The sequence below is a fragment of the Typopeltis vanoorti genome, chromosome 17 (genome assembly GCF_054136105.1).
Source record: "Typopeltis vanoorti isolate ZY-2024b chromosome 17, IOZ_Tvanoo_1.0, whole genome shotgun sequence".
Classification (NCBI taxonomy): domain Eukaryota; kingdom Metazoa; phylum Arthropoda; class Arachnida; order Uropygi; family Thelyphonidae; genus Typopeltis; species Typopeltis vanoorti.
In genome coordinates this window covers 19,075,360-19,091,339 of record NC_143565.1, presented here as the reverse complement: position 1 = coordinate 19,091,339, position 15,980 = coordinate 19,075,360, and the positions used below count along the sequence as shown (strand labels likewise).

At 36.1% G+C, this 15,980-nt stretch overlaps 1 protein-coding gene across 1 annotated transcript in view; it reads left to right on the top strand.

Annotated features, from left to right (window-relative positions):
- The first annotated feature begins 6,513 nt into the window (after positions 1-6,513).
- LOC150097203 (GPI alpha-1,4-mannosyltransferase I, stabilizing subunit-like) overlaps positions 6,514-15,980 on the top strand; it is a 47,589-nt gene continuing 38,122 nt past the window's right edge. The window contains exons 1-2 of the mRNA XM_090407482.1: positions 6,514-6,757; positions 7,558-7,702. Coding sequence (XP_090263608.1) covers positions 6,597-6,757; positions 7,558-7,702 — 306 coding nt within the window. The 5' untranslated portion in view covers positions 6,514-6,596. The remainder of the gene's footprint in view (positions 6,758-7,557; positions 7,703-15,980) is intronic.

Below are 15,980 nucleotides of genomic sequence, written 5' to 3'. Positions count from 1 at the left end.
CGGTCAGAATTAACTACAGCAGTGTGCCGCTCAGTTAAAGAGTCTAACACATCCCTCTCTCATTTATGTAAAACCTATTGCTAACACATTCATTGAAATCAGCCTCCTTCTTCCATTCAGAATAAGAGGACTTGAGGACTTCTTCCATTCAAAATAAGAGGATTCTTCTTCTTCCATTCGGATTAAGAGGACACATTTTTCAACTGATCCGGAACAGGTCGCGTGTGCGGCATTTATTCGCTGTGGGCCCATTGTGACTTCAATAATCAGAAACTGCAATAAGTGAAATATACAAAAAAGTAGTTTACTGTTTCAACAATGAACGTTAAATGAATTGCAGTAAATCACAGTTACATAACTGAGAGAGCTAACAAAAATAGGCAAAATTAGAAGTTTGCTGAAATGAAAGTGGCATTCCATTTTTTAAAAACAGTAAGGGAAGGTAAAAGGAATAAATAGAAAGCGAATGTAATTCCCACTTAAGATTGCGTCAATTAAATTAGTTTGTTAGATGACTTTGCAGATCATTCAATTTACGACGCATGTGATTGGCTGGAATGTCTGTACATACCGACCCGAACTATATGCATTGTCCTGTGTGTCGTTTTTGAAACTTTTTTTCTTTTCACCTTCCTGAAAATAAGCATTCTTCATAAATCTCTCTCAGACTATAATAAATTTAGTTTAATCCTTTATCCAAGTGTAAGCAAACAAAGTTTGCATGCCTAAAGTAGCCAATCCAACTTCGTTTATATATTCTGATATATAGAGACCACATTCTTTTAAAGAAGGTTGCATTTCATTTTCTATTGTGCTTATTCCAATAGCTTATATCCTTGGTGAGGTATGTTGACCTGATTAACCGAGTGGATAGCGTATCCGCTTTCCAGCCAAAAGGCTGTGGATTCGAATCCCGCCGTAAGCATGGATGTTTGTCATCATCGAATCACTATTGATTTTATTTGTTTTGATGTCGTTAGTTCAGGACCGTTGTTAAGGTCTAATGCGCACCTTAGACAGCGCTGTTTTCCTGCCTCCAAATTCAAGAAAATACGTGAAATTAAAAGCAAAACAAAAAAAAAAAAAAACGGTATATTTTATGGTTGAGATACAAATTTGCAACCCTCCAAAGCCCTACTGAGTTATCAGTCTTTGGACTCCTTGGAGGTGCCACGTAATAATAATAATAATAATAATAATAATAATAATGTTTAATCACGGAGGCTTTCATGGTCTTGTTAATGAAACTTAACTCGCCATATTACACTGAAATAGTTATTTCTTTAAGTAATGTTATACTTAAAAAAAAAAAAAAAAAAAATCAGCTAACGCCTTTTTATTCCCGTATACGGGAGTTTAAAGAAATAAAATTAAAGAACGTGCAATAAAATTTGACTTTATAGCACGTTCTGATTGTTACGAAATATTTGTTTGTTCCTTTAGTTGGCTGTTTTGGATCAGCCGAAGCAACAGAGGCTATGCCGTCAGCGTATTATGTGTTTTAACCACGCTACCGGCCAAGACGTCGGTAGACGTTCACTTTATCATGGATGCGAAGTGCTTATTAAAATTGTAATACCATTGTTATAACAATGAAATATATGATGGATACGAAGCGTATGCGGATGCGTATTTGATCCATAACGGCCGGTAAGGTGGTTAATAGTGCGTGATTGCAATATCCAAGTCTCCCAGAATAAAAAATACTGTGACCTACTTATGATGAGAATGAATCACTCACATTCAGTTTTTTTTTTTAAAAAAAAAAAACGTTACATTTTTAGCGCCATAGCTCGAATTGGGAATTCCAGAAATGAGTACCCAATCAGTCTCCAAAAGCTAAAAAAATATTTTTTAAAAAGGCCTCGCCTAATCTCCATAAGGGAATAAGGCATTAGCAAGATTTATTAATTTATATTATATAAAACATTCCAGCTAAATCAGTACCGTTGTGATTCATTAAGTTACTAAAGCAACAATGCCTAAATGGCAAGTTTGGCAGCCTGCAGAATTGTATCTCAACCATAAAATATATCGTTTTTTTTGCTTTTAATTTCACATATTTTCTTGAATTTAGAGGCGGCAAAACAGCGCTTGTCTAATGTGTTCTTTAACAACGGTCCTGAACTAACGACATCAAAACAAATAAAATCAATGGTGATTCGATTGTCTTCACATAGTATCACAATCGTATTAAAAATGAAAATATTAGAAAGCAACTTGTCATTGTATCTATATTAGCTCCTAGTGACCCGTTACGTTCATATTAGGCGTGCCTTATTACGATTCGGAACCGTGACTGCCTCCAGGATAAGATGGTTAGCATTATGACTCCCGGTGTGTCCTATGTCTGTAGATGCTTGTGTTCACGGAGCTGGTTTGCCTGTTCTGAAACCCGCTAATTCACATTTAGTGGAAAGAGATGAGATAAAGGTTCCTCTCGTCTTGGACGGGAATCGAACTTGACCAAAGTTCGATTTTCTTGAGTTTACGGGATAAAAAACCTCTCGGGTTTTTTATCCCGTAAACTCAAGAAAATCGACCGCAGTACCCACATTATTTCAGACAGTAACATATATCGTTAGTGTTAACAAAGAGATGGCAGCACTTGTTTGTCAGCCTCTTCATCGGTGGCTGCTATAATTAGTGATAGACATGGGCCAGCTATCTCTCATTGGCTACCGGTAGAGATAGAACTGCCCACTCAGTTCCCAAAAGCTAGATAGGGTATAAAGGCCTCGCCTTCTCCCTTTAAGGGAATAAAAGGCGTTAGCTGATAATATTAATAAATAAATAATATTCTGTACAGCCTTTGATAGTGCATATCTGATGGCAATGATGGTAATAATAATAATAATAATAATAATAATAATAATAATAATAATAATAATAATACACTGTAAATTAGCGTTGTGTTATGGGAATTTCCCACAAAAAATCATTTTTATACATATCCAAATACAAAATATATTAACATTCTCTATATTTTGAATTAGTAGGTAGTTTCTTGAACTTGGGGTTCTAATTATTATTCCACGAAACACATAAACCGGAATGAAGATAAGCAATTAACAGACATAAACTTCTATAACTCAGTTGATTAATTCAGAACTTAGCACATTTTTATTTAGCTTCTTTTTTTAAAACTACAACTATTTATAAAGTAATTTTAATTGCGTAATTTTGATTGTCGCATTCTTCAAAAGAGAAAGTCGTCTGGAGGATTATTTTTGACTTCTTTCTAAGCAGTGTGGGTATATATCCCGTATAAGGAGTAGGCCAAGCCGTTTTAGCACTCCCTAACTTTTGGAGACTGAGTGGACAGTTTATTCTCCACTGATAGCCAAGCAGAGATAGCTGACCCAAGGCTATCACTAATTAAGTGGCACGCAGTGAAGAGAGACGGCTCAACAAGTGCTGCCATCTCATGCTTCCTAATTAGCCCTTGTTATGGCATTGTGATAAGATGCCATCTCGTGGTCACTAACCCTAACACAATATTTTTAATGTCTGAAATACTGTTGGTTCTACAGAAGATTTTCTTGAGTTAATTTTCTAGATTTTCTAGAGATAGATTACTTCGGAAACGAGGAAAGTGTTTGTAGGCAGAATAAATTGAAGGGATATGATACTTCCAAGTCAGTGCGACTGTGTCCAGGTGAATTGCCTGAGAGAAGGGAACTAACGGAGATTGAAGGAGGCATTGTGATAGGATGCCATGTTGCAGGACTATCCGTTCAGCGTACTATTGACAAATTTGGTCATCCCAGGTCAACAATCAGTGAATTGGTCGTCCAATTGCAGGGAGTCAACTGCAATTGGACGACCAATCACTCACTGAACGTGACTGTAGGATGCTACAAAGGATAATATGTCGGCAGACGTTCATTGTGGAGTTTGGAACAATGACGGGAACGCGAATCTGCACAAAAACATTCAAATTCGACGTTCATAACATTGGTTTCAATGGTATGCAAGCTCCACATTATCCCAACCAACATGCAGTATCGTCTTCAGTGGTGCAAAGGATGTGCACAGCGAGACATGGAAACTTGTCAACAATTTGCTGAACAGAAATGCCTGCAAGATGGCATCCTGTCACAATGCCTCTTTCAAACTCTGTCAGTTTTCTTCTTCCAGCCATTTCGCCTGGACAGAGTTGCACTGATTTTTAGGAGCATCATATTCCTTCAATTTATACCGACTACAAACGCGTGACTCATTACATGGCATGATGTATCTCGTCCATGGGGATGTCCGTTGACTTCTTACCAAGCAGTTTAAATAACTTATGTGATGCCTAGTATCATGCGTAGCAGTCTGTGTATCTGTACTAGATGCTATCACTTTATGGTAATCAGAGCCAGACATGTAATAGTATACTGATATACTAGTTTAACCACCTATGTAGCTCAGAGTGGCGTGTGCATCGTAAATTCAATTCTAGTCTCTGGCATGTTAAATGGGTTGTTTCTCCTAGAAACTCCAGTTTTTCGTAACGTAAACTCAAGAAAATCAACCGTAGAATCCACACTATTACGACATTAAAAATATTGTGTTAGGTTAGGGAACACGAGATGGCGGTACTTGTTAGCTGTCTCTTCATTGGATTGACTTAAAATTAGTGATAATCTTGAGCCAGCTATCTCTGATTGGCTACCAATGGAGATTGAACTGTCTCCAAAAGTTAGATAAGGCTGAAGCAGCTTCACCTACTCCCTATAAGGGAAGAAAAGGCGTAACTGATTTTTTTATAGTAATAATAATAATAATAATAATAATAATAATAATAATAATAATAATAATAATAATAATAAAGGCACATGGAATGTCAATGTCAGATTTGCAGTCCAGGAATGAAATGATGTGCACTTTCATTCCTTTTGCACCAAGGTTTGTAAATGAGCTTTCCGATAAACACAGGTTGAAGGATACAAATTTTTGCTTCAGAGATTTCCCACATTGCCTTCATTTAATGGAGTTTTTGGCGGTTTACTGCAGTACTAATTTCAAAAATGAAGTTGAGAAAGTAATTATAAAAAATGGTGATAAGCCTGCCTGATTCGGGTTAATTGACACTTAGTAGAAGTGAAAAAAATTATTGATTTTTTTTATTCTATCGATGACGGAAGATTATTACTGTAGTTGCATTCGTAAATGGTTTGTTTCATGGCGGAATAATCTCGATCTCAATATTATTTCCGGTTTAATGAGGATGATTACCTCGTCGTTTGTCATGATATTTTGAAAATATTTCTACACCATGTTTGAAGAAAGATGGATTGGTAGAAAATCAAATATAACACTTGCTGGCAAACACGTACCCCAGATCGTTTAGCCTGTAACACTGCATTATCGGGATGTCCTGCAGCAAGCAATATACGCAATGACAGAACAACTCAAATAAGCAATTTGCAGGACTTTTCAAAACATGGTACTAACATAATATGAATCACTGTACCTCACGATGCATAGAGCAGAACAAGAGGTAATCCCTGGAAGATGGGTAAAAGTGCAGTTAGCAGGGGGGGGGGCGTGCGGACTAGATTTCTTCGCATGGAGAGTGGTGAATGAATGGAACAGGTTTCCTGAGTCAGTTGTGAGTGCTTTGTCTGTTAATTATTCAAAGAGAGGTATGATAGATATTAGATATTGTGTTGGTTTGGGTCTCCCATGAATGAGTCTTAGAACTCATGGAGGTCCCCGTGCAATAATAATAATAATAATTGTATTGTATCATTCTGCGTGCGGGAACAATAGTGCTTAAACAGATGTTATTTATTGGTGTTTAATATGTTTATGCATCATATTACTGATGGCTACGATGCCTAATGTTTTATAAAACGTTTCCAGTACTTAATTTCCAATTGCTTTTCCAGTTTATAAGCGAATAAGTGTTCCTGAGCAACCGCCTACTGTTGACGAGCTTGTATAGATTATTGAATTTATAAAGCTTGTCTTGCCTTAAAATTTAGTTAACCTGTCACCTCCTCCGTTTTTTATCCACAACGTAGGCCACTGGCTGTAAAACACATGGAATTAACAGACAAAATACTACTCTTAGTTGTTTGTAATAAATTCCAATAACCCCCCGACAAGCCTTATTTACATATATATATCCTTGGTGTGAGACTTTTAAGCGCGTATTTATTATAGGTACTATAATAAATCGTAGTAAATCAAGTTACGTTTAATTATTTTATTCGCAGCTGTGTGATATTACTGCATCAAATTCCTGTTTAGCATCCTCTTTTTTTCTTTTCTTTTTTTTAATGAGCAGGTAGTGTTTAGTGTAAGGCGATCTGTATTTTTTTAATTATTTCGATATACTAATGTCCTCTAAGTGCTGTGATCACTAACAAATTACAAGACTATATTCTTTGTAATAGAAAAAGTAGTACATGTATTGTTATATTTACTTGACTTTTTTTTTTTTTTTTTAATTGAACAGCCAATCAAAAAATGAAAACATGAGCGCGATAATCAGCTGCTGTTGAATAACGTGTAGTTGGAATCAAGCTTCGTTTGAGCTATATGACGGTGGAGTAAATGTTTGTTCATTGTTTATATGTAGTCGACTTAAGATTTTAATATTTATGTTTCTTCAGATGAACTGGAATTTAGGAATTGAATATTTTATAGGCATAATTTTGCTATTAAATGCGTGTTACCAGTGCTATGATGTTCGCGAAGAATCTTGTGAAGAGCATTGTGAGGCAGCAATATCTCGGAATTCTGTAAACAGTGGGTTTCACAGGTGGGCTTATGTACCATTTTTGTAGCGTCGAATTCTTATGCTCTAAATCATTATTTATAAAATCTTGGAGTTGTAGTCAGTAATTAGTAAGATTTACGCTTCATATATGCTTTGCGTTAGTGATTCACAACAATATCAATTTTATTTATTTATTTATTTTAGCATAATTAATGTAACTCTCGTGATTGCCGTAATTTTATTGTATTCATAATAGAAAAATATCATGACAAAAAAAAATATTGTCAGTACAGTGATGGGAAAGATTTAGTGTACAAAATGTGACGCAGAGGATTATTAGTAATAGTACTAATATTGCGCATCTTCTTATAGATGTTACAAAAGTGAGTAATGAAAATGATACTAGAACTGTGGTATGTTGCCTGCGAGAATGGATTGACAGCTTTTAATCTGGAGAATTTGGTAGAAAGAAGGCATAATATGATTGAGACACTTAAGCTATTAAGTAAATTTTTTAGTGGTCACCGGCGAGATTGTTTTGAAACTTCCAAAGATGTGAAGGTTGCTAATTTTTGAAGTTTGTATGAGATTGTGAATAAGATTGAGAGAAAGCGGGAGGTGCATGAAATACATTGTCTAAGAGGATAGTGAAAGTAGAGGTGGTAAGAGTCGAATGATAGATTATCCAGTGTCTAAAGCAGATATCCTGTGACAAGATAAATTTAATATGAATGGTAATTAAAAATAAATGGAATGCTTCTATTAAACTTAGTTGTCAGTAAACAGTTAATGTGCTTGGTTTTGCACTTAAATTGATTTATGTCACTTAAATATATTTATAGGGATCTTCTTACAGACATACGCCTAGTTCACATCCCTTCCAGTCATTTAGTATCACTTGATCTTCTGATTACAGAATCTTTACCATCAAGTATTTATGTAGACCCCTATCAAGTAGCTGCTTTAAGAGATTTTGGTGGACCAGAGGTAAAACAGACGCAAAATATGTAGATTTCTAGAAATTACTGCTGTTTTCATTAATTCTGAGATCATTCTGAAAAAGCGATTCATTTTTTAATAATAAATTTTGTGCACTTTTTTTGTGCAGTACCATATTTTCAAGTACATATTTTCATACAAATACAAGTATATTTTAATACATGTACATACATATATATATATATATATATATATATATATATATATTAGGGTTACCAAGTAATTTTATAATCTTACCCCAGTCCTGAAGATACTTTCAGGTGCAAACTTTGTTTGCTCACACTTGGATAAAGGATTAAACTAAACTTATTATTACTTGGTAACCCTAATATACAATATCCCCAAGTTAAAAAAATAATTATATATATATATATATATATATATATATATATATATATATATATGAGTCTCTGACTCCATGGATGTTAATAATAATATATATATATATATATATATATATATATATATATATATATATATGAGTCTCTGACTCCATGGATGTTAATAATATATATATATATATATAATAATATGACTTATTTTAAGTAAGTCATATATACTTTAAACATAGATTAGTTTTTTGAGACGTTTGATAATGATTTTTTAATATTTTTTATGCCATTGGATTGCGATTGCATACTACTCTGTATTCTACTTCATGTATTATTATTTGACATACTTTAATGCATTTTTTGGATGCAGCATCAGGTTATCTCCACACTTTGATTCAACTTGTGCACATACATAATTTCAGAAAATTAACTTTTGTAGTGTCAACCTTCAATTAATTCTCTTGCACTCTTCTGTTTAGGTGTGGTCACTTCTTGATTAGTATTGCATGAGAGTCGCTACTTGATTAGTATTGCACATGATTAATGATACAATTTAGGATTATACTTTTTTTTTTTTTTTTTTTTGCTGCTGTACATCTACAGAAAGACTGAAAATGAGCAGAATATAAAAATAATTATGTTAAAATAATTAAAAAGAAATAGTGGTTATTTTTTTTAATTCAAGCAGAAACAAAGCAATTTTGAGAAAATATCAAATTTTTAATATACACATACATATGTTTTAAAATGCATATTAAATTTAGGTGGTAGATGAATTTTATTTCCTGTTATGAGACCACATTATAATTGGAGATCTGAAATGGCTTGATAATGTTTCTCTGGGCCAGATTATAACCCTTAACTCCCTCACACTATGAATACTAATGTACCATATGTTTAAATTTCATGAGCAGGATTCACATAAAAATGGACCTAGTGAGACAACGTTGTACTAACTGCACTAATGTTGTCTGATGGTCAGTCCAAAAATATTTGAACACATCTCACAAATACAACATGGATACTGTAATGACAATTGGTTACTATCGATGATATACATTGAGAATATTTTTACCTTTTTTTTTTTACAGTAATAAAATTAAAATATGAAATTTTATATACAAACTCGATTTTGTATCATTTCAAACTTATTTATATTAAGCAGAAGGCAAGAGCAAGAATGGAGTTGTTAGAATGCAAGATAATGATAGCATTATGAAAGAGATGAGTGTGAGAAAAGAGGTATGAAAGAAATAAGGAAAAATGAACAGTGCAACAAAACATTGAACATATTGAAGTGATATGCAATACTACATGGGAGTTATAGAAAAGTGCTCAACAAATAGCAGAAAAGGAGATGAAACAACACGTGAAGAACAAAAGGAGAGTTCAAGAAAGCAAAAACAAATAATAAAAAAAAAAGATGTGTGTGTGTGTGCGCATGTGCACATGATGATTCCATAATCAGCTGTGTACTTGATCAAGCAATGAAAGATATCACATACATCATATCTTGGATCCTTTCCAGGATCCAAGATATGATGTATCTGAAGCAATATGTAGGCAAGTAGAATCAGTGGATGACATGATTGTATTGATTGGAACAAATGATATAAAAGGAGATAAGTATGGTATATGAGAGAAGATATGAAGGAGTTATTGAGTGATGATGAAAACAAACAAATCAAGATTATAAGTTTCTAATCATGGTATGATAGGAGTGAACTTAGTAATTTCAATCACAGTGCTGTGATTGCAAATAATTCACCGAGTGGACTCTGCTGTATCATTATTATCTGACCTCCATTCAGTCAAAGGACTCATCACAGGAGGTCCATACACTCTCTCTCATGCAAAAAAAAAAAAAGAAAAAAAAAAGATCATCGAACTGTGCCTTAAACTCATTCACAGTTTCTACACTCATCACACTCCAGGCAATGCATTCAATTCATCATGCAAAGAACCTGCTTCTCACTGCCCTGCTCATACCCTCCTTATACAGGTTGCAGGGATGGCTGCTTGTTCTACCCTTGCCTCTCTCTCTCTATTACTATTATTATTATTATTCAGGCCTCCATGGAGTCAAAAGACTCATCATGGGAGGTCCTTTCTAAGAAACACAAGTCTATCAAGACTCATCGAGGGAGGTCCCTCCTAGGAAACACGGTCTATCATACCACTCCTTAAACTCATTGACCGTTCTCGATCTCACCACTCCATCAGGCAATGCATTCCATGGTTCAACCACCCTCCATGCAAAGAAACCACTCCTCACCCTCTTTCTCACAGTTTCCTTTCATAACTTCCAGGGATGGCCCCTTGTCATGACTCCTTCCCGCTGTTCAACCAAGCGAAGGAACTCCCCAGTGTCAATCCTGTAACCACCTCTCAACAGTTTAAAAGTCTATCATAATAAATTTAGTTTAATCCTTTATCCAATTGTGGGCAAACAAAGTTTGCGCCTGAAAGTATCCTCAGGACTGGGGTAAGGCGGTACAACACCAGGGCGACTCCTTGCAAAGGTGGAGCAAGCTAACATCACTCCTATCTCAGTATCTCCCATAATGCAAAACACATCTCCTTGCGGATATGTCTAATGCTATGCATTAAGGGAAGGGCCACTACCCAGACTAGTTTCGACCTGGCTCCTGGGCCTGGTTGAGGGATTAAGGGAAGGGTCACTACCCAGACTAGTTTCGACCTGGCACCTGGGCCCAGCACCCATGTGCTGCAACTTGAATATCAGCTTATCATGTGGCACCCTGTCAAATGCCTTTGCTAAGTCTAGGAAAATGGCAGTATATGCCCTTCCCTCATCTAATGATCTTGTAACTTTATCATAAAAGGCTAGCATATTGCTAAAACAAGAGCACCCCTTCACAAATCCATGTTGACTCTCACAGATAACATTACCCACATCTACCCAATGCTGTATAAGGTCCCTCACTACTTTCTCCAAGATCTTACTAACTACTGATGACACACAAACTGTTCTATAATTATACACTTCTAGTCTGCTACCGCCCTTATGCAATGGCACTATCTTACCTTCCTTCCATTCCATGGGCACCTTTCCTTCAGCTAGACTTTCATTGAAAAGACAGGTCAAAAGCACTGTCAGTTTCTTAGCACATTCTCTCAAAACTTGTGGTGAAATACCATCTAGTCCCACAGCTTTACTAACATCTAGAGTACTCAGTATGTAGAACACACTCTCCTCCTGCACCTCTAAACCTTGAACCTTCCCTATCCCTCTAGCATTAAAATTGATTCCTCTAGGATGAAATACTCCAACAAAAATTCATTGAACAATTCCACTATGTCCTCTGCATCAGTCACTCTATTCCCATTTTTATCCCGCAATGTCACTCTTCCACAGTCATTTCTCCTCCTACTGGCCACATAGCTAAAAAATTCCCTAGGATTTTCCTTGGATCTACGGGCCAATCTTTTCTCATATTCCAGTTTTGCCTTCCTTACCATACTAGTCACTCTCCTGGCCTGTCTCTTATATTCTTCATGCATCTTCTCTTCACCTGTCTCCTTATATCTCTTCCATAGCCTCTTTTTTGCATGCAATTCCTGTTTAATATTGTTTGTCATCCACTCTACTCCAAATTGTGTCCTCTTCTTCACTCGTGGAATACAGCTTACCATTGCTGCTAACAAATATTCCTTCACGATTTCCCAAGCACTAATGATATCCCGGCCTTCCAATTCCTCCCTCCACGAAAATTCACCAAGTTGACGTCTAAGACCATTATAATCACCTGCTTTATAATTCCACATACTTTCCTGTCTCTTTGACTCCTGTATGTCTATTCATTTTCCAAGTCAAAACCATATGGTCACTCTCTCCAACTGGTGAGAGAGAGATGTCATTTCAGTTATTATCAACTCTTCTGATGCTATAACCAAATCTAAAACTCTTGAACCTCTTGTTCCCTCTGTTACATGTTGCCAAAGATATTTGTCCCTCAAGAATTCTAGAAATTCCATTCCCTTATTGCTACATGCATCTTCCTCTCTCCAATTTATACTGCTATAGTTAAAATCTCCCATAACAATCATTCTTCTTGCACTTGCTACGCTCAACTGTTTCAACATCTCGTGGTCCCCATCCTCTGTGCTCCTTGGTTTGTAGCAACACCCCACTAAATATTCTGTCTTGCCCAACTCCACCTCACACCATATGCTTTCAAAATCATTAGTGTCACAGACTTCCAAAGCCTCCACTCTTAGAGGGCATAGATCATCACGTATAAGCAGTACTCCACCACCGTGCTTTCCCTTCCTATCCTGCTGAAAAATGCTATTCCCAGCTACTTCTATTCCTGTTATTATATCCTCTTCTGACCACGTCTCGGTGATCCCAATAATCTTTGGCCAGGCTGATGCTATCAGTGTCACTAATTCCTCTCCCTTATTCCGAATACTCCTGGCATTAGTATAAAGCATTAAAATGCCATTGTTTCTTTACCCAGGATTATCCCCTCTAGACTCCACTGGGCTCACCGTTACCTGATGTCTTCCCCCTTCTCCCAAGTACCCATTCCCACAAGAGGTTACCCCTGCTACCATCCAGACTGGGTCACACTGACTCATTCAGGACAGCAATCTCTCCAGATACCTAATTGGATGCTTGGTGTGCATACAATTCCTCTCTGTCCTCAAATGCACTCCAAGCATCCACATATTCCAACCCTTTCTTCTGACACATTCTCGCTATTATGCCATTCAATATCACTGCTCTTCTGCTCAGCTCTTCATTATCATACCTAGGCAACACACACACTATCTTTCCTCTCTGTGTCTTCTTTCGTACCACCTCAAGCAAGAATCTCATATCTCTCGTTGCCCTATTTGCACCACCACTCAAGTCATTTGTTCCCACCATCACAATAATGTTGTCCATGCTTTCACCTCTCTTAACTGCCAAAGCCACACTTTCTATCTTTCCTCCTGGCAAACACTCCTCACGCAGCCTATCTTGAACACCACAAATCATTGAGTCCCCATACATTACACATCTTACCACCCTATTCCTCGATTGCTCATATGCATCACTCACTCTCTCTCTCCTGTAACAGTTTCTCTCTGTTCTCCCCTACTTACCTGCCTTCCTGACATCACTCTATTCCTAGTCCCGGTGCTCCCTTACATTCCTCTCATTCCCTCTCTCTCCTGCTGTTTCCATTCTTTACTTTTCTATCATTCCTATATCTGACACTCATTCCCTCTCTCCCTTCTATGCTATGAAAAATCTCCTCCACATTAATGTGGTAACAACCCCTCACCGGCATATATGCCTCAATTACATCCCCCTCTCCTTCTATTCACAGGGCTCTGCAAACTTGCATTCTCTCACTCTCATATCTGGCATTTCATAGACCCAGCACTGACTTAGTAAACCTTCTCTGGACACTCTCCAGTACATTCCCTTGAAAACCAGGTGATCAAATTTGTGCTTAGTAGTTCATGTGGCAAAGAAGTTATGCTTCCCTTATATAAAGGAACCATCTAGTAACATCTTTACTTCTGAATGTCAATACATATCCTCTTTGTTATTGCCATAATCTGCAGTAGTGTTCTTACAATTTTATTAGTGTGACCCTTAAACTTCAAGTCTCAGCTACTATCACTAGATCCCTCATCTCTTCCACCTCCTTCAAAATTTCTCCATTAATTGTATACTCTGCCTTCCAGTTTTGCATACTAAATGTTGCACTTTTCAACATTAAACTGATAGCTTCACTCACTTGTTCACTCACATAGTCTGTTGAGATCTTCCTGAAAGAACACATCTGCTGTACTCCTGCGATTAATGTATCACAATTTCTTCAGATTCTCACTTCTACAAACACATCTGTCACATTCACATATACATACATATTACACTCCTGATAATGAACCATCTTAGTAAAATCCACACCTCAATACACTTGATTTTTGTGCTGTGCATCTGGTTGTTTTTACTGCATTTGTTAACTGTTATACATAAAATTCTCTACCAAACCTACTAATAACCTTAATAATTAATGCACATTCAGTCCCTCAATTTAGTCACTAATTAAAGAAATTTTTGGTGAAATGCATATAATTCTTCAAAAATATTCCAAAAAATAACTTACTTTGCTCCAACAATTCTACAAATTGTCATTGTTAAATGACAGTACCCTATGTTAATGTATAGGATTATTTGGTGTTCTTAAAGAGTTGTGCTCACAGAATAGATTACATTTGAATTCCCTTTGCTGTCAGGGGCTTGGAAAAATTATTGTTCATTGAAAGAGTGGAGATGAATAGTTAGGGCAATTAGATGTATCTAGGTAACTGTAAAAAAAAAAAGCATGGATCTGTACTAAATTAAGAGGTTGATGAGTATAATGATATGGAGAGTGAGAGAAAAAAATGAAATTATGTTAGAGATGTCCGCTGGACTAGTTTTGTAAAGAAAGTGATAACTGTGGAAATATGGTGGTGGATTTTGTTTGGTATTCAGCTTTACCATCCTGCTTGTACAAGTTTTATTTTCAGAGTTCCCCTGAAATCAGTCCAGTAGTTGGCTGTCATATATGTATGCTATGGCAGAAGCATCAGGAATAAAGACAAGATGTTCTTGATAGATGTAACATAACAAACAATAAATTATAGACATTAGTGTGACCCGCTTGACAGAAAAGGCAAGGGGACTATTGCTAATGACTTGAAGAGGAATTAAATCCAACCAGAGTAGAAATCTCAAAAAGTAATATAGAAAATAAGTTCAAGCTTGTTTGATGCAAGAAAGAGGTTAACAGGACACATTACACAGTTATATGCTGCTACTGATTGGGATCATCTGGTTGTTCTTACTCCAGGATTGGCATTTGAATCCGACATGAGGTATTAGTCAGAAATTACTACTTCCTAACTGGGAGCTCAATGCAGCTACCATCAATCCCCAGTGTTTTATGCCTGTAATTGTGTATGGTCATAGACTGGTTTGCCTGTTTTAAGGGATGAAACACTTGAGTTTCCAGGAGAAAAAATCCTTCACCTCTGTATGAGACCAGATAACTCACCTTTGGTCTGAAAGACATGACAAAGGTTCTTGCATCATAGATGGGAATCAAATCCAGGTCTTTTCCAACCAAAGGTCTTCAACTAAACCTGCTGAGTCATTGAGGCTAAAAGAGGACCATGAACTACATAAGTAGATAACTCTTGTGGATACAAAGAGTATTATTAATGGTGATGACAACTATAGGGATAAGACAAGTGGAAGGAGAAAGCATGCAAGATGTGAGAAAGTGAATTAAAAGAATTAATCAAGAATAACTACCTTAAATAGTATGTGATTGAACTTATAATATAAGAATGTTGAATCGAGTAATAATATCTGAGAATCTGTGTCACAAGAAATTTCAGAACTTATAGCATTATTATTCTATGTAAGCATCGATTAAGAGAGAGGAAATCTTTTCCGAATAATGCTCAATATTCAAAAAAGAATATTAAGAACTGCAGGAGATTTTCCTTTTAGAACACTTCATGAGGAAGGCTAAGACTATTCCAACTGTGAAAGTTTTATTTTATTATATTTTTTTAAATAATCCAGAAACTTTGTTCTAGAGACTAAACATGGAACTTTCAGGCCTCCAATAATCAGGGCAGTGATCTTGCATCAGGATATAAAATTCATCTTTTTCCTAAAGACATTGACAAACATCTGTACTCGTGATGGGGGTTGAACCCTCAATCTGTTGCTTAGAGAGCGAGTATACTAACCATTTGCCAACCAGACCAACAAAGGTTCAGTGGTTTAAAAGTTGAACTATAAACAGGTGTGCTAATCAAATTGTAATCTTATAGCATGCATTTCTATAAAAATTGGTAAATCACAATGTTTTGAATTTGTAATCAAAATCCATGGAGTGATTTGCACTAGATCT